Source organism: Moschus berezovskii, chromosome 22, assembly GCF_049115385.1.
Source record: "Moschus berezovskii isolate FMDL1 chromosome 22, NW_MosBer_1.0, whole genome shotgun sequence".
NCBI lineage: Eukaryota > Metazoa > Chordata > Mammalia > Artiodactyla > Moschidae > Moschus > Moschus berezovskii.
In genome coordinates this window covers 13,634,044-13,659,620 of record NC_142481.1, presented here as the reverse complement: position 1 = coordinate 13,659,620, position 25,577 = coordinate 13,634,044, and the positions used below count along the sequence as shown (strand labels likewise).

The window sequence follows — 25,577 nt, the reverse complement described above, 5'->3', positions numbered from 1 at the left end:
TGTTACCATTGCCCACAGGGCACCTGGCATAGCCTGGTAGGATGACTCAGGGGGCCCTTTGTACCTCTCTCAGACATAACAAATAACATTAGTCTCCTTTATTTTATCGCTTCTCCGCCTTTTGACTAAGATCAGGTGTCGTATGGGAGCTTCTCAGATGGCGCAGTGGTAAAGAATCCACCTGCCAACGCAGGAGATGCAAGGGACGCAGGTTTGATCCCTGGGTAGGGAAGATCCCCTAGAGTTGTTGAGTCGCTAAGTCATGTCCGACTCTTTGCGACCCCATGGACTGCAGCACTCTAGGCTTCCCTCTCCTTTGCCGTCTTCCAGAGCTTGCTTAAACTCATGTCCATTGAGTCGGTGATGCCATTCAACCATCTCATCCTCTGTCACCTCCTTCTCCTGTCCTCAGTCTTTCTCAGCATCGGGGTCTTTTCCAATGAGTTGGCTCTTCACTTTAGGTGGCCACAATATTGGAGCTTCAGCTTCAGTCCTTCCTAATGAATATTCAGGGTTGATTTCCTTTAGGATTGACTAGTTTGAGCTCCTTGAAGTCCAAGGGACTCTCAAGAGTCTTCTCTAGCACCACAGTTCGAAAGCATCTCCAGTATTCTTGCCTGAAAAATTCCGTGAACAGAGGAGCCTGACGGGCTACAGTCCATGGGCTCGCAGAGTCAGACACCACTGAGCGGCTAGGCACTTTATTGAGTGGTGCCCAGTACTGTGCTCTGGATCCTACACACTCAGGCTCTCCTAATCCTTATACCAGCTTTAGGAGGTGGATATTAACACAATCCCATTTTCCAGATGAGGAAATCAAGGTTGAGGCAGGTGAAGTGACTTGCTCAAGGCCACCGAGTTAGGAAGTATCAGAGCCATGATTCAAAGCCAGATCCAAGCCTCTCCAAAGCCCACTTGGCCAGACCGGTTCAACCAGGGGGTTCATAGTCAGACCTGAAGGACTGGTGGCTCAGGAGTATGACCTGGGTCTGAATATGACCAGGTGGGCTGGCTTCCCCTGAACAGAAAGTAAGCCTGGAGGCAGGTAGTTGCCCCCCAGAGGTGTCTGAGGCTGCTTGGTGTTGGTTGTGGGAAGGAAAAGCCATGACACCCCTCGTCTTGCAGAAAGCTGATGGGACCTGCAACACTAACTTCAAGAAGACGCAGAAGCTGGAGCAGGTGACAAAAGTGTTGGAGGATTTTGTGGATGGAAACCACACAATCCTGGTGAGCGGAACACCCGTGCCCCCAAATTTAGAAGCGTAGGACCGCCACATCCTTGTTCCTCCCATGTTAACCGTCTTTTGCTTCAGCTGACACGGGGCTGGCATTGCTCACTGTCTTGTCAGGGTTGGCAGGTCCAGGAGTGCCCTGCTGTCATGTCTGGCTGCCTCACTGTCTCAGCTCCTGGCTTGATTACCCAGCGGGCTGGCCTGGGCTTGTTCTCACAGTGGAAGCCGCAGGCCAAGAGAGCAAGTGAAAAAGCAAGGCCTCTCAATGACTGAGCTCAGAATGGCCACCTTCATTCCTCTAAGGTTCTATTGACCAAAGCAACTCATACGATCAAGCCTAGATTATAAGGGAAAGAGTCCGCCTCTTGGTAGGAACGGCTGCTAGGAATTGTGGGCATTCATGTAATCTACCAGCTACACTCCTGTCTATGCCACCCTGATGCCTCCAATCCCGCCCCCCTCCCATTTCCCCATGGCTCCTCTTATCCCATCCTGGCTGGGGTCTGCCCACTCATTTGGGGGGAATGAGATGGAGTCAGATCTCAAGGTGGGTAAGGACCCATAAAGTCCATGAACTAACCAAGAAATCTTCCCTCTCACCCTCAGAGAAAGTACGTGGCACGCCTAGAAGAACTTCGTGAAACTCTGGAGAGCTCCCCCTTCTTCAGGACCCACGAGGTGCGAGCCCCAGCCGCCATGGGAACAGAGGGCCCTGTGTGTGTGGGGGGGTGTGTGGGTCCAGGCGGCCTCAGGAGAAACCGCTGGTAGGGTCACCTGCCAAAGCTATAAAAGGAGACCCTGAGGGAATTCCCTGGCGGTCCAGTGGTGAGGACTCACTGACCAGGGCCTGAGTTCAACCCCCAGTCGGGGAACTAAGATCCCACAAGCCTTATGGCATGGTCAGAAAAAAAAAAAAGAGGCCCCTCCCCTAGGTTTGGGGGTTTGCTTCTTCAGGGTAAGCAGCATCAGGAATTTCAGGGAGGGGGACAGTTAGGAGCATGGACTGCAGGCAGATGGCCTGGGATGAAGGCTGGCCCTGCCATGTGACCCTGGGCATGTGACCTACCCCCTTGGGCCTCGGTTTCCTCCTGATAGAGGAAGGGAAAATAGTACCTTCCTATGGAGCTGCTGAGGTAGACCTGAGCGAATATAGAGTGCTGTTCAGAGCGCAGAAGAGCTCCCAGCTCTTGTGATGATTTTGTAGCCATAACTATCATTTAAAATAATTTTTCTTCATTTTTGGCTGTATCAGGTCTTAGCTGTGGCACACGGGGTCTTTGTTGTGGTTCTCAGGCTCAGGGATGGGGGTGCTCAGGCTTAGTTGCTCTGTGGCATGTGGAATCTTAGTTCTCCGACCATGGATTGAACCTAAGTTCCCTGCATTGGAAGGCAGATTCTTTTCTCTTTGAAGAAAATAATTTACTTTTTTATCTTTGGCTGCACTGGGACTCTAGCTGTGGAGAGCAGGGGCTACTCTCTAGTTGCGGTGCAAGGGCTTCTCATTGCAGTGGCCTCTTTTGTTGTGGAGTGTGGACTCTAGGGCATGTGGGCTCTAGGGCATGTGGGCTCAGTCATTACAGTTCCTGGGCTCTAGTGCACAGGCTCAATTGTCGTTGCGCACGCATGGGCTTGGTTGCTTCACTGCATGTGGGACCTGGAATGCGGATTCTTAACCACTGCATTGCCAGGGAAGTCTCCATAATTACTTAAGAGTTATTGTTCCCCTGCACTCCAATGGCAAGCCACTCCAGTACTCCTGCCTAGAAAATCCCATGGATGGAGGAGCCTGGTAGGCTGCAGTCTGTGGGGTCACTAAGGGTCGGACACGACTGAGCGACTTCACTTTCACTTTTCACTTTCCACTTTCACACATTGGAGAAGGAAATGGCAACCCACTCCAGTGTTCTTGCCTGGAGAGTCCCAGGGACAGGGGAGCCTGGTGGGCTTCCGTCTATGGGGTCACACAGAGTCGGACACGACTGGTGACTTAGCAGCAGCAGCAGCAGCAGCAGCACCAGCACTCCTCCTTTGGCAGCTCTCCTCCTCCCCTTCCCCTCCCTTTCACAGCCTGTAACTCTATGGAAGCCGTCACCTCTCTGGGGCTGTCTCAGAAGTCTGTGGTGACGTGACCAGGTGTATCTCCACGCTCTTCCGTCTCTCACTTCCAAGTCCCTCTCTCCTCTTTTCCCTGTTATCACTGACTGCCCAAAGAGCCACATCTGGGAGTCAGGCGGGCCCATTTTTGAACCCCAGCTGCCTGGGCAGTGGCTCTGCAGGCCTGTCTCCTGACCCGTAGGACAGGGAACCATAGCACCTGCCTGCTGGGTGTAGTGAAGGTTGAGTGGATTGACTTGGGAAAAGCCCAGCCCACAGGAAACCCTCAGCGTGTGCCAGTTTTCACTGTCACGTTTGTCATCACTGACCATCCCCCTCATCATCGTCACTGCCTTTGAGCTTCGTATGCGAGGCACAGGAGGAGGCTTGGGGGCTGTCTCTTCTATCCTCGTGTTTGGTTTCACTTGCCTGGTGACTACAATCTGAAAAAAACAAGTTGCCAAGATTTAAAACCTGAGATTTCACACCAAAATTGGGATTTCTAGTTTCCTTTGGATCACAGGAGACGTGGCAGTCCTGGGCTCCTCCCCATATGCCAACAGCCATCCAGAACTGGGCGGCGTCGCCTCTCCTGATAGCCACCTGCTCAGCTGCCCCGTCATCTGCATTCTCTGGAAGAACTGATGTTTGAAACCCAACTAGAAAAAGGGAGGGGCTTGCAAACCTGTAGTTAGACAAGAGGAAGGAATGTGTTGCTAATTAAAAAAAAAAAGTTTTATTTATTTAGTTTTGGCTGTGCTGGGTCTTCACTGCTGCTGCTCGAGCTTTCTCTAGTTGCAGAAAGCAGGGGCTACCCTTCGTTGTGGTGTGCAGGCTTCTCATTGCGGTGGCTTCTCTTGTTGCCGAGCACGGACTCTAGGGTGCGTGTGCTTCAGTGGTGTGGTTCCCAGGCTCTAGCGCACAGGCTCAATAGTTGCGGCGCACCGGCTTAGTTGGTCCACAGCATGTGAGATCTTTCTGGACCAGGGATCAAACCCATGTCTCCTGCATTGGCAGGCAGATTCTTTACCACTTAGTCACCAGGGAAGCCCTGTATTTCTAATTTAAAAAGAAAAAAACAGCCCAGTATCTCCCTAGGGCGGTGTCCCCAGCTCCACAAGGCAGCTTGTGAGCTGTGGAACATTTAATGCTGCAGTGATCCCAAGGAAGGAGAGGCTCTTACCATCATCCCCATTCTACAGATGAGGAAACTGAGCCTGGAGAAAAGGAAGCCACTTGCCTCGGGTCACCAGTAGCAATTCCCTGGGGCTGAGTAGCTGCTGCCCCTTACCAGGAGGAGGCATTATCCACACCCTCAGTCCCCACCAAGCTCCTTTGACCCATTTAGGATCCTGCAGGCATTGGATTTTGTACCCCAGTTTGAAAAGGGGTAACAGCTAACACTGTTTTACATTACAAACTTTTTTATTTTAGCTGTGTCAGATCTTAGTTACAGCTCTTGGGCTTCTCTAGGCACTGGCTTCTTTCTAGTTGCAGCGTGCAGGCTTAGGAGTTGTGGCACTCCGGCTTAGTTGCCCGAGTCCTTGTCCCCTGCATTGCAACGCAGATTCTTAACCACTGGACCACCAGGGAAATCCCTATTTTGCATTTGTTTATACAGGCAAGTCTTCTAAGAGCTTTATGTGGATTACTTCCTATATATAATATGCATAAAAGTCTTTGAGGTAAATGGTAAGGAGAGTTAAAAGTCCCCTGCCCAGGGCCATGCAGCATGTAAGTGGCAGAGCTGGGGCTTGAACCCAGGCAGCCTGGCTCCAAAGTCCATGCTGTCAGCAACCCTCTCAGCTGTCTGCTGGGGCAGGGACCTTGGCCGTGCCTGCCCCTCCCTTTAACCTCTTGCCTCTCTCTCTGCAGGTGGTAGGCAGTTCCCTCCTCTTTGTGCATGACCACACCGGCCTGGCCAAGGTCTGGATGATTGACTTCGGCAAGACCGTGGCCCTGCCTGACCACCAGACGCTCAGCCACCGACTGCCCTGGGCTGAGGGCAACCGCGAGGACGGCTACCTCTGGGGCCTGGACAACATGATCTGCCTCCTCCAGGGCCTGGCCCAGAGTTGACCTGCTCGTCCACAACCAGGTTGATTTACTGGATGGTGCCCATCTGGCTGGAGGGGCCCTGAGATGCAAGGGGCCCTGAGGTCTGCCACAGGGGAGCTGAAGTCCAGGGATAGGAGAAGTTGCATCGCACACCATGCAGGACCAGTGTGGAAGATCCGAAGGGCCTTGGAGATGGGGGTGGGGGCCCGCCCCACCTTTTGACGAGATGGGAGCTTGTTAAGAACCGGAGAGGCAGTGTGACCTGGCTGGGGCCCGCAGTTGAGTCAGAACCAGACTGGGCCCCAGCCAGGAGGGAATGCGAGGCCGCAGCTAAACCACTTGCCCTGAAAGAACACAGTGCACATGCTTGCACGGTACAGGCGTGACCTCGGGCTTGTCACCACATGAGTGACTGTAACCATGGCCCCTCCCTCTGCAGTCTGGCTGCTGGCGGGGCCGGGAGAACCAGACCTCATTAGTGAACAAACACAGCAGCTCCCCTCCCACCCAGCAGTCATAGCCCCCACTCTTCATCTGGGGGCCACCAAGGCTGGCAGAGGCTCTGAGGGTGTGGCCCTGTGGGTTGGGCCTGAGGGCTGACACAGCTGGGCAGGGCTCCGTTCACCCTGTCCTACCCGCACCTGGCCCCACGGGCTCTTTCCCTGCTGCCGGGAGAACTGCTGACCCCCTGCAGACCGAAACCACAGCCACATCCCGTGCCGCCACTGTGACAGCACCATCTTGACCCCCAGGCACCAGCCTCGGCCTAGGGACTTCCTCCTTCTGCCCTCTTCCGTCTCCTTCCTCCTAGAGGGCTGCACTTGCAGCAAGGGCTTTCAGACACCAGGCCGACTTGGGACCCAGCTACTTTCCTCAGGAGCACCCCCTCTCTGGCCTCTGCTGGGAAGATGCCCTGCGTGGTTGGGCCGGAGGTGCAGGGTGGGTGGGGCTGGCAATCAGGTCCAAACCAAAAGACCCCAGCACCCTGCGACGTGGAGCCCCTCTGTCCTCCTGCTCCTAACTTTGGGTTCCTGGCCTACCACGCTGGGCTGGGGGAGGAGAGGCGCCCCCTCCCCTTTAACCAAAGCCCTGGCATGGTCTTCCAGGCTGAGCGTTGCTCCTTTTCTACTGACCGTCTTTATACTTATTTATATGAGAGGTAGTTGTTTGACGGGGCCACACTGGGGATCAGGAGGCAACATTGCTTCACTGCCTTCCCCCTTTGACAATACCCCAATAAACACATTCGTAGCCCATTTTGAGGAGTCTTTTATTTTTTTACATCTGGAGCTTATGGGCTCAAAGCTCATAATCTGAGCATTAGCGCTGCATGAGGTGAGGGGATAATGACAGGTCTGGGGTAGAAGTGGGTTCAGAGCTGGTGGTTCATTCTTTGGCTTCACTGAGTCGCTCTTCTTGTGCCTGGCCCACCCCGACCCCATGTCTAGGTGCTGTGTGTCTGGCTTGAATCTGGCCCTGCCGCTGGCCAGCCCTGTGACCTCAGGCCAGTGACAGCACTCCTCCAGCCTGTTTTCCCCTCGAACTGGGAGGATCTAGTACCCTTCTTACAGGGTTGGAGGACTTGATGAGTTAACCGGGTTGTGAAGGGGTTGGCACAAATAACTAGCAGTAGGAGCTTTTGCTTTTTAAATCAGGAGAGAACACAGGTGGGGGAGGTGCTGAGCCTGAGGGCCTCTTCCCTGAGGAAGTGATAAGGAGCCAGGACTGAGGAGTTCAGGAGTTGTAACGGAGGGCTGGGTGCAGGGGCAGGACACCCCAGGCACCCGAGATGCCACTGGAGGCAGAGTGTGAGGAGGAAGAACCTGGGGTGAGGGAGAATGGGGTGAGTCTAGTATCCAGGAGGATGCTGCACGGGCATACAGGAGGTGCTGGAAGCTTCTTTGGAGGGCAGTGGTGAAACATGGTTTGTGTTTTGTTTTTGGCCACACCATATGGCATGCAGGATCTTAGCTCCCAACCAGGGATCAGAACCCATGCCCCCTGTAGTGGAAGCGCAGTCTTGACCACTGGATCGCCAGGAAGTCCACAGTTCGTGTTTTAAAAGGCTTCTCCGGCTCGACGTGAAGACACTGGGAGGCAAGGGGTGCAGGGAGAGGGTGGTCGGCAGCCAGAAATGGGTGGATGCAGCACTGATTGGAGGGGGTGGACAAGCCCTGGGGTCTCAGCGGTTGTCTCTCCCCTGCAGAGAGGCAGCTGGTCTGTGTGGCTCCTGGCTGTAACGCCAGCTCAGAGCAGGGGCCCAACACTGGGAGGTGGACTTGGGGGAGTTGGGGTGATGCTCAGGATGGATTTGGGGGGACCCTGCATGAAGGATCTCTGGTTGGAGGTCCAGTCCAACCCCTCAGGCTGTCGCTCAGAGGGAGAAGCCGGGGCACTCTGGCTGGTGACACAGCTGAGCTGGGGCTGCAGCAGCCTAGTGGCTGGAATCCTGTGGTCGGAGGAGCAGGGCCTGGCCACAGAGGCCGGCCCGCACCCCGCCGGCAGGCACCACGTATTCCCGGCCATCCGCAGCCCGAGAGGGCGAGAAGTCCGTCAGCTGCAGGTTGCTGTCCCGGACTTGGTCATAGTCCCACAGCTGGTGGTGCCAACTCTTGCCCTGCTTGGCGAGGAGGTAGACAGCCCCTGGGGAACCTTCTTCCGGCAGGGATGGTGGCTGGTGGGGTGTGCCGGGCACTGGGTGGAACAGGCCTGGCAGCTCGGGATCCTCTGAGTAGCCGAGGCTGGGCACATGCTGCACACCCAGCAGGACCCCTGGGGGGAAGAGGGGGAGGCTGTGAGTAGGAGCTGAGCCCTGACGAGGGGCTGGGGCTCCTGGAGTCCCCCCACTGCCCTCCAGGGTGGGCGCGGCCATGATCCCAGCAATGTACACCCCAGGGGCACAGCTGGGTTTGGACTTGAACCCATGGTGCTGGGCTCCAGACTGCAGGCATTTTAAGTCCTGCCTCCAACAGCCTGTCAGCACAGGGAGGTGGCCAAGGCAGCACCGAACAGAGCAGACATCGAACAGAGCAGACATCGTCACCGAGTTGCTGTGAGCTGTCTAGGAGAGCAGTGCTCAGAGGCGTGCACTCCAGGGTGCCGCCTTCTATCAGGCAGGCGGAAAGACGAAGGCGCTGAGTACCAGGCACCATTTAAAGAGTTTGAACGTTCAAACGGCCCTCTGCCCTGGGGACTGCTGTCACCCTGATTTCCAGATGGGGACCTGGAGGCCCAGAGTCACAGAGCCTGGGAGTGTCTGGACCAGGTTTGCAGCCCAGTTTGATCCTCCTCTGTGCTCTGAGTTTGTTTGGGAAAAACCCTGATTGAAAGATGCTGAAGTACCTGCTGCTGGCCAGGACCTTGCTAACTACCCTGTAGGGAGAAAGGTGGTCCAACCCTGGCTCCTGCCTTGAGTAGTGTGGAGGGGCTGGCACGAGGGTGAGCACATGAAGAGGGGAGACTGGGGATCAGGGAGGCCCATGGTGAGGGTCCAGGGCAGGGGAGGGGGAACCCACCTGCACTCACAGCCCAGTGGGCCTTGTGGCCCTTCCTCTGACACGGCTCGTGGTTGAAGTCCTCGTCGTAGCTGCGCTGTGGTCAAGGCCAATGCTGCAGGGCAGCCCCGGGACACACCCCCTCCCCGACTCCCCCCATCCCAGCCCGGCTCCCTCCCTGACCCTGGGATACGGGATAAGGAGGGGGTGTCCGGCGACAACGTGCTGCAGGACGTGGTCTCTGTTGGGACCGCCCAGGCCGCCGCAGAGCACCTCTGCCCGGCAGCCCAGTGCCTCCTGGGCCAGCCTGCCCATGTCAGCCACTGCAGGGACAGAGCAGACAGGCGAGGAGCAGTCACCTTGCACCGGGAAAAAGGCTTTTAGGAATCAACGCCTATAACCCTCACCCTGACCATCATCTCTTCGCACAAATGTGGAAAATGAGCCACAGAAAAAGACACAGATCCTGTATTAATGCACGTGTGTGGAATTTAGAAAACTGGCACACATGATCCTATTGGCAAAACAGAGACTGACCCACACGCAGAGAATAAATGTATGGACACCAAGGGGGCGGGGGGCTGGGAGGAACTGGGAGACTGCAATTGACACGTACATACTATTGATACCATGCATGAAATAGACAACTAATGAGAATATACTGCATAGAACAGGGAACTCAACTGAATGCACTACGGTGACCTGAATGACAAGGAAGTCCTAAAGAGAGGACATATGGCTGACGGATCCTGCTGCGCAGCAGAAACTGACACAACATTGGGAAGCAACTCTGCTGCAAAAAAAAATTAAAAAAAAAAAAGTGAGGCACAGAGAGGATAAGTTGCTTGTCTGTGGTGATGCAGCAGGAAGCAGCAGAGCTGGGCTGGGAACCCAGGTGGCCAGGTTCCAGAGTCCACCTCATAACACTCTGCTCTACTTCAGCGGGGGAAGGAGAAGGGTGCAAAGAATGGAACAAAGTCCCCCATGAGCCTGATGTGTCCCAGCCAAGCTCTCCCGTCCCCTCCTGCAGGACATCTGCGTGACACCCTCCCACACCCAACCTACCTGAGAACATCTCCCCCTGGGCCGTGTATCCTCTCTCCATGGCCACTTGCACGAGCCTCTCCAGTGGGGTGCCGCCGGGGGGCGCCAGGAGGGTGCCTGCCATCCACAAGGCCACCAGCCCACACCTGGGGAGAGATAGGCCCAGCCCCCCAACTGCTAATTCGAGTCTTTCCTGGCCCCCTCTGTCCTGGAAGCTGGAGTATAGGGAACAGCTTGCCGCCCTGGGGGAATTCCCTTCTTGTCTCCCAGGGCGAGTGAGGAGACCCGACTTCCCCCTTCTAGGGAGAGGTTGGCCAAGGCCTGAACCCAAGGCTGGAGGGCTGGGGTGGGGTGAGAGGGTGGGAGGTTAGGCAGACATGTCACCTGGGCTTCCAGGAGGAGCAGGTGCCAATGGGGAGTCAAAGATAATGGACCAGATTCGTTTGTTCACTTGCTTGTTTGTTTCAACTATTTACTGCGCATGCTCCCAGGACCGTGACCTGGGTAAGTTCCCCTTCTCCCTCCCCTCCTCCTTCCCCCTAGGCTGCCTGGGATGAGCCCACTCTTCGCACACTCCCCGGTCAATCCTCACAGAGGCTGGTGAGGGCAAAGTCTTGAGGACACAGTGGGCCAAGGGGCTGGGGTCCCGAATCACGGTACGTACTGAGGGCCTTCCTGGATGAGGGAGGGCAGGTCAGCACAGAAGAGGATCCACTGCAGGTCACTTCTGAAACTGAATCAGAGGCACATTCAGGTCATGAGGGAACCAGTTCCTAGGGTCTCACCCTCAAGGGCTGCTCTTGGCTGGGTCAGACTGCCTTCATCCCTGATGAGACACTTCCCTTCCCCACCTCTGTTTTATCATCTGTTCAATGGGAATCATTCTTCTGCCTGCTACTCCCTGCTTTTTCTCAGCTATTGAAGGGGCAAAGAGCAGATGTGCAAAAGCTTTGCAACTAGGAGTCAGAGGAATTTATTAGAAGGGGTGTCTCTACATCATGTTGAGCCCTAGTGGCTCAGTGGTAAAGAACCAGCCTGCCAATGCAGGAGACTCAGGCTTGATCCCTCAGTCGAGAAGATCCCCTGAGAAAGGGAATGGGAAGCCACTCCAGTATTCCCATGGAGAAAGGAGCCTGGTGGGCTACAGCTGCAAAGAGTTGGGCATGACTTAGCGACTGAGCACGCATGCATGCTCTACACCATGGATGAAAAAATTAACGAAAGAAAGGAAAATTTTTATTGGAGCCAACCTGAGGATTATAACCTGGGAGATAGTCTTTCAGAACGCTCTGAGGACTTCTCCATCCATCAGATGTCAAAACACAGTCATATGTTACGTTTTTGAGGCAAAGGGTTGTCAAGATATTATTGACAGTTTACTCAGTCCAGATCTACAAGGACAAAGCAAATTGTGGGACATGGGTCATTTTGACCCCTTAACAAGATTAAGAAGGAAAATCTTCTGATGAGATTAAGAAGGAAGGTTACTCTGTAAGGAGGTCTGGTAAATGCACACTAAATGGGAGGGAGGAGGCCCAAATGGGCAAAGAAACAATTTACATTTAAATTTTATCTTGCTGGGACTTCCCTGGTGGTCCAGTGGTTAAGACTTTGCCTTCCAAAGCAGGAGATGCAGGTTTGATCCCTGGTCAGGGAACTAAGATCCCACAAGCCTCAACTACCAAAAAACCAGAACATAAACAAGAAAAGCAATACTGTAACAAATTCAATAAAGGCTTTTAAAATGATCCACATCAAGAAAAAGAAAATTTTATCTTGCCTTGCCATAAAACATGAATTTAATTTCATCAATACTGAAACTCTGCATGTTTTCCCCTCTCAAGCCTGTTTTTCTCGCAGTTAGACAGGATGGAAATCCCTTCACTCAGCCTTGAGCAAAACCAGGTGACAGCTCCAGGCCTAAGAGATCACTGATAGAGTCAGGCCCAGCCCCATCCTAGGGGAAGCCACTCAGAATATTTTGGGTGATTCCAATCCTTCCAATCCTTCCCCCCTCTCCACCAGGGCTCAGAAGGTGCTGGGCAATGTGCTAATATCTCTATCCAAAGCCAATGAAAGGGGAAGGCTGGGAGGCACCCTCCTGACGAGAGGAGAAATCATAGCACAGTGGTTAAAAGCAGGGTGCCACCCCCTCCCCCGCAAAAAGCAGGGCACCCCATTGCCATGCCCTTCCTCTTCTAAGCACTGTGGCCAAGTGACTTAACCAATGTGAATCTCAGCTTCCTCATCTGAAAAATGGGGTAACAACAGTTCCTGCCCTGAGCGGGGAGAGATAAATTAAAACCTTTAATTTATCTGTTTAACATAGATATGCTATTTTGTATCCGGAGGAGGGCATGGCAATCCACCCCAGTATTCTTGCCTGGAGAATCCCCATGGACAGAGGAGCCTGGTGGGCTACAGTCCATGGGGTCACACTTCAGTTGGACACGACTGAAGTGACTTAGCATGCATGCATATATGTACATACATATATGTATGTGTGCATATGTGTATCTGAAGCACTGTGCTGTACACCTGAAAATAACATTATAAATCAACTATATTTCAATTAAAAAAATAAATAGTTCCTGTCTCATGGAATTGCTGAGGTTAAGTTAATAAGTAAAAAACACTTAGAACAGCACCTGGCATATGCAGATAATGGGTGGTTGTTCCGTTCCGTTCCGTCGCTCAGTCGTGTCCGACTCTTTGCGACCCCGTGGACTGTAGCCTACCAGGCTTCTCCGTCCATGGGATTCTCCAGGCAAGAATACTGGAGTGGGTTACCGTGGTTGTTACTTGCATTAAATTTGCCTCACTATGGGGGAGTTCCCCAGCAGTTCAGTGGTTAGGCTCTGTGCATCCATTGCTGGTGATGTGGGTTCTATCCCTGGCTGGGGAACTAATATTCCACATGCCACACAGTGCAGCAAAAACAAAAATCAAAACAAAAAAATCTGTCTTACTATACTTGGGGCCTTTAGGGCTGATTATGAGCTTGTCTAGAGAACTGGAAATTTCTTCTGGACAGCGGCAGGTCACTTCTCTTCTCCCTCTTCCCTTCACTCCCAGCCCATGTCCAGGCCCCTTCCCTCCTGCCTGGGTCTCTGGGTGCTCCAGCTTCCTTCTGGGACCCTACCTTTCAGTCTTACCATCTCCACTCCTGGAAGGCAGCCTCCCTCCCTCCCTGGATGGGCACAAAGCCCTTCCACAGCTCCCCAGAGCCCTCAGGAGAGTCCACCTTCCTTCACACGCCCCCCCCCCCCAATGCCCTGTGTCGGGCTCCTGGCCACCCGGGAAACCCCACATTTGCCACTTCTCAGTCAAATATTTGCAGGTCCCTGAAAAGAACATCTCTTCATTTCATTTTCGGGCCCTGGGCACAAGCTATTTACTCTTCTCAATAAGTAATTTCCTCGACAGCACTCAGGGGTTCCCTCCTCCAGGCAAACCCCTGGGACCCCCCACTCCTGGGGCACTCCCTCTGGACTCCATCCCGATGGCTGACCTCTCTGGGCTGTCACTGTCTAGTGGCGGGAGCGATCTGTTTCTCCCACTGGACGAGGTGCTCTCAAGGAGCAGGAGCTTTCTTCATTGCTAAAGGCACACAGCCACTGCAGGCGGCTAAACAGGGAGCTCAGACTGTTTGCCCTTGAGGAAACGGGAAACCCCAAGAGAAGATGACTGAAGAGATGTGGGGAGAGGTGGTTGGGTGAGACCACGGGTGGGAGGGATGGGCCATGGGACCCTACCGGTCCTTGTGTAGCTTCAGGAGCCTCTTCACATCCTCTCTGCTCCCGGGGACTGGGCCGGCCCTCTCCAAGGCCTCCTTCAGGAGCTGACTCTTCTCTAGGCCGAAGACATGAGGGGGTGCAAACCCGGTGGTAGGGGGCGGAGGCGGCAGTGGGGGTGGTGGGGGAACAGGGGCCTGGAAACTCGAGGGTGGAAAAGCTAATTCGGGGAGGTTTAGGGGAAGGGGAGGAAGTGGAATATTAAGGGCCTGGGAAGCAGGGGTTTCGGGAGGAGGAACTGGTGGCTCTAAAGGAGAAGAACATGGAGAAATCATTTTTTGGGGGATCTGTGACTTAGACTGAAGGATCGAGAATGGGAGAGAGAGGGAACAGATCCAACAAAATGTGGTCACAGGGATGAAGAATCTGACGGTCTTAGAGCTTAACTCCTGATCTGGGAGCTTAAGTTGGGATTGCAAAAAAAATAAAACAGGGCTAAAATCTGGAACCTTGGGAGCAGGGATTGAATCTGACGCAAATCACAAGGAATCTGAGGGTTAAGGGGTCCTTTAATGTGCAAATAGATCTGTGGTACAGAGTTGGGATGCAGAGCTCAAGGAGCGAGGCTTAGTAGGAGTTAACTTCTTATCCTGGGCTAGTTTAGAAACTTGGGAAATTATGGGACACGAAAGACCAGGCCTGGGGCAAGTAAACTAAAGCGTGGGATTTAGGACCCCTGGCCTAAAAACTGGGAGAATTTAGAATAGATCCCACCCTCTCGCATTTCAGACCCGAGTTTGGAACCTTAAAGCTGACCTTTGAGTCAGAGGTCAAAAGGACACTTGGCAGGGAAAATAGCCTAGTTGTGGAGAAAGTCCTGAAATCGGGGCGCAACAGGAAGTCTTGTGGGCTGAAGAAGGCTCACAGATTTGAGGTCGTTGGGAGCCCCTATAGGGCTGGGGTAACAGGGTCGGGCAGTAAAACGCGCCTACCCTTCCGGCAAAATGGCTGCCGCAGCGTACAGCCTTTCCCAAATATCGCGGTAAGACTCGCAACTCAAGTCCGCCCCTTTAACGATCACGTGACAGATACGGGCTGCGAAAGAAAGGCCTTGAAAGAGACTGCCGCAAGAACCGAGTCCCGATTGGGAAGAAGCGCGTGAGGGGGCGCGGCCTTCCCTGATTGGTCCGTAGTCGCGTGCGCCGCAAAAGGGTTTGCAGGGGCTGGGCGGAGTTTTTCTGCTGAGGCGGGAACCCAATTGCCGTTTTTATTGGCAAAATTTGGGTCGGGAGCGAGCCTTACTCTGATTGGCCAATTTACCAAGTTTCCGCGCAGGGGTTGGCTTGTAGATAGACAAAGGCGGGTCCAGAGGAGGAAGTTTTGTCGTCGGCACTCAGCAGCGTAGCGGGCACCGTGTGCGGGAGCTGAGACTCTTTCTGTGAGTATTCTTGGGCACAAGCGGCCTTAAGCGCCTGGCGGCGGAACGCTTGGCGCCCGGCCTTTCCTGCGCCTCGCATAGCGGGAACTATTTCTTTCCTGCGCGAGGCCAGGGTTCGGCAAAATGGTCCCGCGTGCCTTAACTGGCTCTTACATCCGGGTCATTTCTCCTGGGCCGGCCTTTGAGCGCGTGGGCCAGTGGGAATCGCCACCTAGGCCGCTCCGCCTACTAAGTCGAGTAGGGCATCCTGGGACTTGTAGTAAACCTCACGAGATTTCCCTCACCACGCGGGGAGGAGAAGCTGTGTGCTGCGTTTGCTTTGTTTTCCGAGCCGTGCTTCCCCCTTACCTCCTCATTACCTTACTTGATTTTCTCTTGAAAGGAAGATCCTTTAGCAGCCCACATTGGGACAAAAGGATTTTCAGAAACCCAGGACTGAGTGGGACTTTTTCATTCTTTCAGCCCTTCCTCAGCAACTTACTCCATGGCAGTTCCCGAGACCCGCCCCAACCACACTATTTATATCAACAATCTCAATGAGAAGATCAAGAAGGATGGTGAGTTTTCGGGATAGTCCGGACACCAGGCTACTCCGCAGAAGCCTGCGCCCTCTTCTGTCCCCAGCATCCATGTCTCTTCCTCAGCCTTCTCCAGTCAAACTCTTTTAAGTTCGGCCTTTGCACAGGCAATGCCTTTGATATTTCCTCATTTTCTCGTACACTTTTCCCGTTAACCTGCTAACTTGTTCGTCTTTCAAGGTTTCAGCTTCAAGACTCCCCTCCTCCAGGATGCCTCCCCCTTCCCTTTTCCACACACGGTGCCTGCCTCTGACTTCTAAAACCCTGAACCTCCCCAGTCAAGTCCTGATCTGGTTATCAGGGGACTGTCTCTTTCCTGGCCTTTGAGCTCCAGGAGGGTAAGAACTGCAGCTGTTGGTCACTGTCATGCCCTCAGGTGATTAACCCACAGTGAAAATATTTCAAAATAAAGTGAAATGAACCATGATGGTGGGTAACACTGGGTACCAGGTGCTGATATATAAATAATGGTTACATTTAACTTTCACAGCAACCCTGCAGGAAGGACCAATTGTTCCCATTTCTCAGATTAGAAACTGAGACTCCAGAGGGATATGATTTGCCCAAGGCATACAGCACGGAAACGTGCTTGAGACCGACCACTATATGGAATTCTGGTTAAGAACTCGATTCTAGATATGACATACTTTTCTTTTTTCTTGAGCAAGTTATCACTTTCTATTGAACTTCATTTTTTTTATACATAGAAAAGCTGGGCAAAATCTGTGCGCAGATGTTATGGGGAATATATGAGCTGAACTTCCATGCTTTTTTTTTTTAATGGTGCCTAGCCGTTAGTAAGGGTTGGATGTAAGTGTTAGCTCTTATTATCTCCTCAAGAAAACTGTTAGGAGACCTGAAGGAGCTTGCTGGCATTAAGTTGAGGTTACCAATAAAGTTGCTATTGAAGATAATAAACAAGCCATGTAAATCCCTCATATACTATTAGAGCATTGTGCGCAGCCAGTTCTCTGTGGAGCTGTGGACACAGTGGTAACTGAGACAGTCCTGGTCCTGACTTTATGGAACCATAGTCAAGTAGAGATGACAGACCTGCTCCCAGACAGTGATAGCCCAGAGTAGCCATGGCCATAATTGGGGGAAGTTGAGCCATAGTAGTCAAGGCTGGGATTGGGCACTTGGAAAGATATATTCAGGTTCATAGAACAGGAGACATTTGGGAAAGCCTACCAGGTAGAGGAAGCAGCATTTGTGTTGCAATAAGGGAGAAGAGTGACTAACCTGGACCAGCATGTGCAAATGTCCACGGGCAAAAGGGAGCCCAAGGCATTCTGGGAACTACATGTACTGCACTTTTGGGTGCCTGAGACTTAGAGGCTGGTGATTCATGGAGAACATTCAGGCAAGCAGTGCACTCTGGCTCTTGAGGGCTGGGTGAGGTGTTTTACTTCATCCTGAGGGCTTTGGGGAGCCAGGCAAGGGATGCAGTTAATTGTGAAAGATCTTTCCAGCTGTGGAGGGTGAACTTGCGTGGGCAAGAAAGGAGACTGGGTAGAGGCCCAGCACCCAGAGGAATGACTCAGGCTCACACTGGGTTCATGGGGATGGCAGGTGGAGACAAATCTCAGAAATGTCATCAGAATTTTTGGCTATTTGCTTCCCTCTTTACCCGATCCCCCTTTTCTTTCCTCCTGTCTCTTAGGCCGGGTATCTTAAGCTCAGGTACCTTCTTTGCATGAGACTGGTACCCTTTCCTGGCTGTCCATTTGCTAGGGAGGTTTGGTGCTCCGGCCCTGGGCCAGTGACAGATCCTCTGAGAGCTTCTATCCACATTAGTAAAATTGGGGCAGTTATAATTGCTAACTCATGGAGTAGAGGTAAAAATTCAGTGAAGTTATTCCCAGAAATCATTTAATGCTGTGTTTATTCAGGCAAATGTATTTGGAGATTTGTGTCCTGGCAACTATACTGTTCATAAGGTGTTTTTTTTTTTTTTTTTGGCTCACACCAAGGGGCTTATGGGATTTTAGTTTCCTGACCAGGGATTGAACCTGGACCCTTGTCAATAAGAGCACAGAGTTCTAACCACTGGACAACCAGGGAGTTCCTGTGGGGATATTGTGATAAACAAGTAGGATAGACTTGTACCTCTTCAGAAAGAGGACCAAACAAAAAGGAAACAAACATGTCAGGAGATGGGGAACGCCGTGAAAGAAAAGCAAGTAAATTCTCATGGTTGGGGGGTGACATGAGGGGGTTCTTATTTCACCAGGGTGGTCAGGAAAGGCCTCAGGTGGTAACATCTCTGCTGAGTCCTGGGTGACTAGAAGGAGGCAGCCATGTACACATCAGGAGAAAGTTGCTCCTAGTAGAGGGAGCAGTCAGTGGAAAGGTCCTGAGGCAAGGTTGCTGTGACGGGCCTGAGAAAGGGCTGGGAGGCCAGTGTGGCTGGAGCCATAGGAGTGAAGATGAGGCATGGGGAAAGATGAGGTGGGAGAAGTCAGCCAGGGCCGGATCAGAGGGGCTTGTGTCAAGCATTTACCAAGCATTTACTTTGTCCCATCTGTATGTGTGACTCGTGTTCCCCTGCAGCGACCTTGTGGGGTAGGTGTCGTGACTGTTGACCTACTACAGAGTCAACGCAAACGACCACCTGAGTGGTTCTAGGCTGCTGATGGTATTGCTCAGTACTCTGTCAGTGGGTTGATGGTTTCCCTTCTGGGCTACATTTCCTCTGAAAAGCGGAGCTCCAGCCCCAGGACGTGATATCCTGGTCTACAGTCACCCCTGGGTCTTTTCTTTCCCCACTGCAGAGCTGAAGAAGTCCCTGTATGCCATCTTCTCCCAGTTTGGCCAGATCCTGGATATCCTGGTGTCACGAAGCCTGAAGATGAGGGGCCAGGCCTTTGTCATCTTCAAGGAGGTCAGCAGTGCCACCAACGCCCTGCGTTCCATGCAGGGCTTCCCCTTCTACGACAAGCCCATGGTGAGCACTGGGTGTGGAGGGTATGGGTGTGTGCCTGCGCCAAGTGTTGTTGCAGGCTGGATGGGTCTGGACTACTGTCGCCTGTAGTCCAGAGCCTTAAGGCTGGGAGTTCCTCCTGTTGGTCCTCGGGATCCACTGTTCACTGTACTGGGGCAGTGGAGACACACAGCAATTAAGGGAAGTCCCAGCTCTGCCCTCGTAGACCCGCAGTGCCGCTGGAAAGACATGCCTGTCTCCAGGTGACGACGACCCGAGGGGTCAGGGCTGGGACAAGCGAATGCACAGAACTCAGGGAGCTTACTCTCACCCAGTCTGAGAGTTTGCAGGGGAACCTTTCTGGATGAGTAAGAGTTGGAGCAGAGCAGCTGAGAAAGACAAATAAATTAAGAATGGGAGATAACCAAGAACCTGTGTAACTGAGGAAGTGAGTCAAGTTCATTTGGCAGAAGTGAAGGGTGGGAGATGGTGGGGTGGGCCTGGCTTGGAGGGTTGTCAGAAGTCAGGCTAAGGAGTTGATCCTGAAAGTGGACTTGATTCCAAGGTTGCCGGCAAACTGTGGAAGGGTTAGGGAGATGCCTGTGGCTCTTGGGGAGGATGGATTCAGTTGTGGGAGATGGGGTTCAGTTGTGACGGTGAGGCTGGGTCCGGGTCCCAGGTCTGGGATAAGGGGAGAGTTCATCTGGAATCAGGGGTTACAGTGATGGCTAACACTGGGTACCAGGTGCTAATGTATAAATCGTGGTTACATGGGGCCATGGGATGGGAGGAAGTGGGTTACAGATGTTCAGTAGGCCTTGAACAGACGGGGGTTCTGTTGTTCAGAGTCCCTGCCCTGATCCAGAATTCCTGCCGTATCAGTCAGTTCTCTTTCCCTCTATCAGTTCTTCGAGTTTCGCCTGATTGGAATATGCCTCCCTGAACCAGTAGGGTGGTGACAGCAAGTGTCAGTGCCTGCAGGTCCCAGGCAGGTCACTTCACGTGGAAGACATTGGCCCCAGGGGCACAGGGGCGGCCTGGTGCCCTAACCTCCTTCCAGAGGGGGCTGTCCTCTGACTCCTGCCTGTTGTCTCCTGTTGTGGGGGTGCGAGCCCAGAGTTGCCACGTCTTCCATTGCTTTTCTGGAGTAGCTGGAAATTCCCTTTGGAGGACTAAAAATCATAAATCATTTTGTGTGGACCTCCCTCCCCTGCTTTTCTCTAACGTCACTGCTTGAACCGTAGAAAGCACTGAGCCACTGTGAGCTCTGTCAGGGAATCCTGTCAACTCTACCTGGAAAACCTCCACTGAAAACATAAAAAAAAAACCCAAACCTCCACTCCAAAAGAACCCTCCACTGATTCTTCCCACTCCTCCCCTGGTCCCCGCCTAGTCCCAGCTGCGACCCTTCTCCCTGTTTTGACCCCCTGCTCCTCCCAGGCCTCTCTCCATCCCGTGGCCACAGTGCTCCTTGGGATTCACAGTGAGAGCTCATCATCCCCCTGCTTATAACACGGACTCCCGGCTTGCTCAGGAAAAGACGAAGTCCCCAAGGCCCCCTGTTGGCTCTGTGATGTCACCTCCTTCCTCATCCACGGAGGCCTCCCTGCTGTTCCTTGAACACACGCCATACTCTAGCTCTTTGAGGTTCTTCCTTTGCTAGAACGGATTTTTCCCTAGATGCCTGCGTGCCTCCCTCCCTCCCTGTCTTTACACTAGCATTATCTCCCTGAGTCTTTCTGGCTGCACTCTGAAAATTTCAGTTCTTCTCAACTCTTCACATCCCCTTCCCCTGTTGGTTCACTTTTTAATCTCTGTCATGTCTTCCCCAGCGAACTAATGCCATGAGGGCAGGGGCTTTTGTCTGAATGGCTCATTGCTGAATCCTCGGAGCAAATTTGGGTGCTCTGTAAACTGAGATTTAGTAAATCTCTGTGAATGAGATTTAGTTTGGAGACTCGGTTCTCGTGTGTGATGGAAACCCCCCTGTATAGTGCTCCTGTCCTGGCCTTGTTTCCTTCTACCTTGAGTGGTGCTAGGGGCTGTCCCATCTTCCTATCAAAATCCCAACATCTACTTCCTGAGAGCTTGCTACATGCCAGGCACTATTCAGAGCACTTTTTAGCTCCTAGTCATCCTGGTTGTCCTTTGAAGTGGGAAATGCCTCAGTACCCATTTGACAGATTGAGGCCAAGGGATTTCTATGATGTTTCCCACCAAGCTCCAAGCAAGGTCTGATTTTGGCTCCTAAGTCCAGTCTCCTTCACCCTCTGCTCTCTGTTGGGCAGCGCATCCAATACGCCAAGACTGACTCGGATATCATTGCCAAGATGAAGGGCACCTTCGTGGAGCGGGACCGCAAGCGGGAGAAGAGGAAGCCCAAGAGCCAGGAGACCCCAGCTGCCAAAAAAGCTGTGCAGGGAGGGGCGGCTGCCCCTGTGGTGGGCACCGTGCAAGGGCCTGTCCCGGTAAGCCAGGGCCCACAGACGCGGTCCTGTCACCACCAGGTCTTCCTCAGCCTCGTGGACTGACGCGGGGGTGGGGTAGGGAGAAGTATCCCCTTGGGGATCCAGACATTTCCCCCACTTCCATTTTTCTTGTGAAGATTGTGTGCCTATCTATAGGGAGGTAAGCATATGAATGATGGTATCTCCACTTGGAAATGTCTGATTCTGTGCCTTTCTGCCAGTTTTTTGGGATCTTTTTCTGTGTGTCTCAGTCTTTTTGTTTTTTCCCCTTGCCTTGATTTTACTGTGTCTTCTAAAGTCAGTGTCTGTGTAGCAAATCCAGAGGAAACCACTAACCAGCTGTTAGGATTGGAAAGAATTTCATTTAACAAGGTCATCAGATCAATATGGAAAAGTCGGTTTTATTTCTGTACATTAGCAACAAACAAGGATACTTCAAATTGAAAAACACCTCCAAGGAAAGTGTGCAAGGCCTCCCATTGAAACGATAGAACATGGCTGAGAGAAATTGGAAGACTTAGTGCTATTAAGATGTTATTTCTCCCCAAATTGGTTTCAGAGTCAACTCTGTTCCAATCAGAATCCCGAGAAGGATTTGTGGGGACAGACAAGCTGTCTGTAAATGTCTGTGATGGCAGAGCTAGGGCCTGTTGTTCAGGAATGGTGTGGTGTTGGCCTGAGGATGGGAAGATGGACCAGTGGGGCAGAGTAGAGTCCAGAAACACACACATGTGTATGTGGTTGCTCTGTCTATGAGAGGTACCACTGCTCTCCAGCGGTGACAGGGCTTTTTCCCCTAGTAAATCGTACTGGACCAATTGGATAGTTGTAAGAGGAGAAAGTTAAGTCCTGCCCGGGCTACATAGAAGTTAATTTGAGATAAATGGTAGACTTGAATGTGTCAGCTCCAGTAATCAAAGTTCTTGAAGAAAACAGAAAAATGTCTTTATGACCTTGGTGAGGCCGCAAGAGTAGAAACATCCTGTTTTCTAAACAAGATACAGAAAGCATAAAGTACTAAAGAAAAGATGAATAATTTGGACCCACTCTGGTCTCCGAATCTTCTGATGGGTTGTCTTGTGTCGGTGTCTGTGTCTGGGTTAATCTGCCCGACTCTTACCCTCTCCACTCTTGCTGTGCCCAGCTTTCCGTCCAACTTTGACTCTTCACATGGGGTTCAGCGCCTGTCTCCCCTGGGAGCACGTGCTGTTTGCCTTCAGCCTCTCCCTTCCCCTTGCTGTCACCCCTTCCCATGTCTTTCTCCGTCAGCCCTGACCATCCCCATCCACCTCTGCATTTCACTGTCGGTTCTCTGGGCCTGTCTCTTTCTCCATCCAAATAAATAAACCTGTTTGTTTATTTTGCTGTGTTGGGTCTTAGTTGCGGCATGCAGGATTCTCTGTTTTGACGCACCAAGTTTCCAGTTGTGGTGTACAGCCTTAGCTGCTCCGCAGCATGTGGGATCTTAGTTCCTAGACGAGGGATCAGACCCGCGTCCCCTGCATTGCAAGGCAGATTCTTAACCCCTGGACCAGGGAAGCCCCCATAAAGTTCTAAAGCAGTACAGCATGCTGCTTGTAGTGTTTATTCCCACCCCTTTTAGTTGATAATGTTTTATTTTTCTCCTAGTCTTTTTTTTTCCCCCAGTAGGCCTCCAACTTTGTTTATATGTCTATAAGCAAAGTTAGGCCATTCTGACCAATTTTTCTTTCCTTTTTTTTGGGGGGGGGCCATACTGAGTGATATGTGGGATCTTAGTTCCCTGTCCAGGGATTGAACCTGTTCCCCTGCAGTGGAAGCACCAAGTTCTAACCACTGGACGGCTAGGGAATTCCCTTAAGCAATTTTTATTATGTTGAAAAAGCTTCTATTTATTTTTAAGTCTTTCTAATTTGATGTACCCTGTGACCTTGGGCCTGATCTGTTCCATCCATCCCTCTCCAGATTCCTTTCTTGCCTTTTCCAAGTCTGGATCTTTTCTCCCTGTGTCTCACACCCGGGGTTTCCTGTAACAACCTTTTCTCCTCTCTGCTTCCTCCCAACACTGAAAGCATACCTCCTCCCACCTGCTGGTGCCCCTCTCAGCCCTGCCCTCCTCTCCCCACAGGGCATGCCACCGATGACTCAGGCACCCCGCATCATGCACCACATGCCGGGCCAGCCCCCCTACATGCCGCCACCGGGCATGATCCCACCTCCAGGCCTGGCGCCCGGCCAGCTTCCACCGGGGGCCATGCCGCCACAGCAGCTTATGCCGGGGCAGATGCCACCTGCCCAGCCTGTAAGTATCTGGTCTTCTGGGGGTCTGGTATAGTCAGGAGACAGGAATGGCAGGTTAGGTTAGGTGGTCTGGACAGGCCTCCCTGAGGAGGCGCTGTTGGAGGATGAAGATTTAGCAGTGGCGTCAGGCCCTGGGACAGAGGAATTGGTGTGTTTGCTGGAGCAGGTCAAGGGGAGGCTGGAGCGGGGGTGGGCTGCATCTTGGTTCACCCTGTGAACTTCTGCTGAGCACCCACTTATGGGTGCAGCTATGCTCCCTTGTGGCTTACAGTCTAGGGCACAGTCAGGTAGACAGGCAACAGCACGGGGTCTGTCAGGTGAAAGACTAGAAAGCATTCAAGCAGGGCGGGGTTGGAGGGCAGGAGGGCCATAGATCCCCAACCAGACTTAATGGTCTCCCGTCACTCTCCTGCAGCTCTCAGAAAATCCACCAAATCACATCTTGTTCCTTACCAACCTGCCGGAAGAGACCAACGAGCTCATGCTTTCCATGCTTTTCAACCAGTAAGTGGGGCCTGTAACTGGGCTGGGCCCAGAGGGTGGTGGCCGCGAGGTGGCACCACAGGGACAAGCCTCATAGTTCTGTTGGTGGAGCCCGAGGCTCTGCAGGCAGGGACAGCGCCTGGAGGCCAGAAGGAGGAGGCTGAGGCTGGCCCTGCAGCGGCTGGGCGTGGACATCAGCAGTGGCCAGGATGGGCAGGCTGTCCTCTGCCCTTATGGAGATGACTCTGGATCTCATCTTTCCAGTCTCTAACTTAGACAAAGGCAAGGTGCAAGTCCAGCAACAGTGAGATGTCACTGGATGCTGGCTAGACTGGAAGAAGTCAGCCAGTTAAGACTGCAGGTGTGGGCTTGGGGGATGCTTGACCCCTCGGGGATGTGGGTGGATGCAGGCCATTGCCTGGTGTAACCGTCCACTGTTTAGTCAAGTGCTCACCTAGACTTCTCTGGTGGCTCAATGGTAAAGAATCCACTGCTAATCCAAGAGATGCAGGTTTGATCCCTTGGAAAAGGAAATGACAACTCACTCCAGCATTCTTGCCTAGGAATTCCCATGGACAGTGGAGCCTAGGGTCACAGAGTTGGACGTGACTTAGTGATTAAAGAATAACACTTGGTGACTTTGCTCCTGACTGTATGAAATTCTAACATGCCCGAGGGGCTGGGTGGGGCATTCCTCATGGTGTGGTCGGGAGCTGGAGGCAGCCTGGGAGAAGGGTGAAGTCAAGTGCAGGTGCTCGCAGTTAGAGGGAACAGGACCCTTTATACCAGGGTCGAGAGGAAATTTTGAGAAACTGAATGAAACAAAAATCATACCATTCAATTTTATACCGTGTCCACAAAACCATTGTTTCTAAGAATACTGATGGAAAAAAGGATACCCGGTAATCCTGAGGGTGGTTGCCTAATGGGGAAGGAAGTAAGGAATGAGAAGAGGGAAATGAAAGAAACAGCAGATCATAAAAGTAGAGGGTAGTGGTTATTCTGGGGCTTCCCCGGCGGCTCGTTGGTAAAGAACTCGTCTGCCAGTGCAGAAGTTGCAGGTTTGATCCCTGGGTTGGGAAGATCCCTTGGAGAAGGGCATGGCAACCCACTTCAATATTCTTGCCTAGAGAATCTCCATGGACAGAGGAGCCTGGTGGGCTGCAGTTCATGGGTTGCAAAGAGTCGGACCCAGCTGAGCACATCAACTTAGCACTGTCCCCATTTTGGGCTGGATGATTCTTTGTTATTGGGGCCATCTTCTGCATCATGGGGTGTTTAGCAGCATTCCTGGCCCTTATTCACTGGATGCTCGAATGTTCGAGGGCAGTGCTGAGGCTGAATCCCTGAGGTCTCTGCCTTTCTCTCAGGTTCCCTGGGTTCAAGGAGGTCCGGCTGGTCCCTGGGCGGCACGACATCGCCTTCGTGGAGTTTGACAATGAGGTGCAGGCAGGGGCCGCTCGAGACGCTCTTCAGGGCTTCAAGATCACCCAGAACAACGCCATGAAGATCTCCTTTGCCAAGAAGTAGTACCCTTTCCCCATGCCTGTCCCGGCCCCCTGTTCTGGGGCCATCCCCTCCCCCCTTGGTTCAGCCCCCTGAAGGTAAGTCCCCCTTGGGGGCCTTCTTGGAGCCGTGTGTGAGTGAGTGGTCGCCACACAGCATTGTACCCAGAGTCTGTCCCCAGACATTGCACCTGGCGCTGTTAGGCTGGAATTAAAGTGGTTTTTTTGCGGTTTGCTTTTTCACAA

General features: G+C 52.7%; 3 protein-coding genes across 6 annotated transcripts in view; 2 read left to right on the top strand and 1 right to left on the bottom strand.

Annotated features, from left to right (window-relative positions):
* The window catches only part of ITPKC (inositol-trisphosphate 3-kinase C), a 17,964-nt gene extending 11,324 nt beyond the window's left edge, over positions 1-6,640 (top strand). Inside the window, exons 5-7 of the mRNA XM_055412106.2 lie at positions 1,126-1,227; positions 1,839-1,910; positions 5,202-6,640. Of these exons, the coding sequence (XP_055268081.1) occupies positions 1,126-1,227; positions 1,839-1,910; positions 5,202-5,405 (378 nt within the window). The 3' untranslated portion in view covers positions 5,406-6,640. The remainder of the gene's footprint in view (positions 1-1,125; positions 1,228-1,838; positions 1,911-5,201) is intronic.
* Positions 6,629-15,225, bottom strand: ACTMAP (actin maturation protease). Of its 3 annotated transcripts, none has more exons than XM_088830458.1 (6): positions 14,977-15,225; positions 10,587-10,655; positions 9,944-10,068; positions 9,072-9,237; positions 8,900-8,970; positions 6,629-8,156 (listed from the first exon to the last, which is right to left on the bottom strand). In XM_088830458.1, the coding sequence occupies exons 1-6, from the start codon at positions 15,171-15,173 to the stop codon at positions 7,819-7,821; spliced, it is 966 nt and encodes a 321-aa protein (XP_088686584.1). In that variant the 5' UTR covers positions 15,174-15,225; the 3' UTR covers positions 6,629-7,818. The 3 variants fall into 3 exon arrangements, with proteins under 3 accessions (XP_088686584.1, XP_055268085.2, XP_055268086.2); XM_055412110.2 differs by lacking the exon at positions 14,977-15,225 and adding an exon at positions 13,678-14,806; XM_055412111.2 differs by lacking the exon at positions 14,977-15,225 and adding an exon at positions 13,678-14,800 and having other exon boundaries at positions 9,072-9,201.
* SNRPA (small nuclear ribonucleoprotein polypeptide A) lies at positions 14,823-25,577 on the top strand. Of its 2 annotated transcripts, none has more exons than XM_055412113.2 (7): positions 14,823-14,841; positions 15,557-15,651; positions 18,447-18,619; positions 20,884-21,063; positions 23,171-23,344; positions 23,759-23,847; positions 25,197-25,577. In XM_055412113.2, the coding sequence occupies exons 2-7, from the start codon at positions 15,579-15,581 to the stop codon at positions 25,354-25,356; spliced, it is 849 nt and encodes a 282-aa protein (XP_055268088.1). In that variant the 5' UTR covers positions 14,823-14,841; positions 15,557-15,578; the 3' UTR covers positions 25,357-25,577. The 2 variants fall into 2 exon arrangements, with proteins under 2 accessions (XP_055268088.1, XP_055268087.1); XM_055412112.2 differs by lacking the exon at positions 14,823-14,841 and adding an exon at positions 14,962-15,094.

What these genes read in the sequence shown, in the direction of transcription:
- ACTMAP (XM_055412110.2), bottom strand. Translation starts at nt 13,991, where the DNA reads ATGATTTCTCCATGTTCTTCTCCTTTAGAGCCACCAGTTCCTCCTCCC. An exon ending in GGACACCCCCTCCTTATCCC is followed by an intron (nt 8,971 to 9,071) that starts GTATCCCAGGGT and finishes ACCACAGCGCAG; the next exon opens with CTACGACGAGGACTTCAACC. An exon ending in CCACTGGGCTGTGAGTGCAG is followed by an intron (nt 8,157 to 8,899) that starts GTGGGTTCCCCC and finishes TCTTCCCCCCAG; the next exon opens with GGGTCCTGCTGGGTGTGCAG.
- SNRPA (XM_055412113.2), top strand. Translation starts at nt 15,579, where the DNA reads ATGGCAGTTCCCGAGACCCGCCCCAACCACACTATTTATATCAACAAT. An exon ending in TGAGAAGATCAAGAAGGATG is followed by an intron (nt 15,652 to 18,446) that starts GTGAGTTTTCGG and finishes TCCCCACTGCAG; the next exon opens with AGCTGAAGAAGTCCCTGTAT. An exon ending in CTTTCCATGCTTTTCAACCA is followed by an intron (nt 23,848 to 25,196) that starts GTAAGTGGGGCC and finishes CCTTTCTCTCAG; the next exon opens with GTTCCCTGGGTTCAAGGAGG.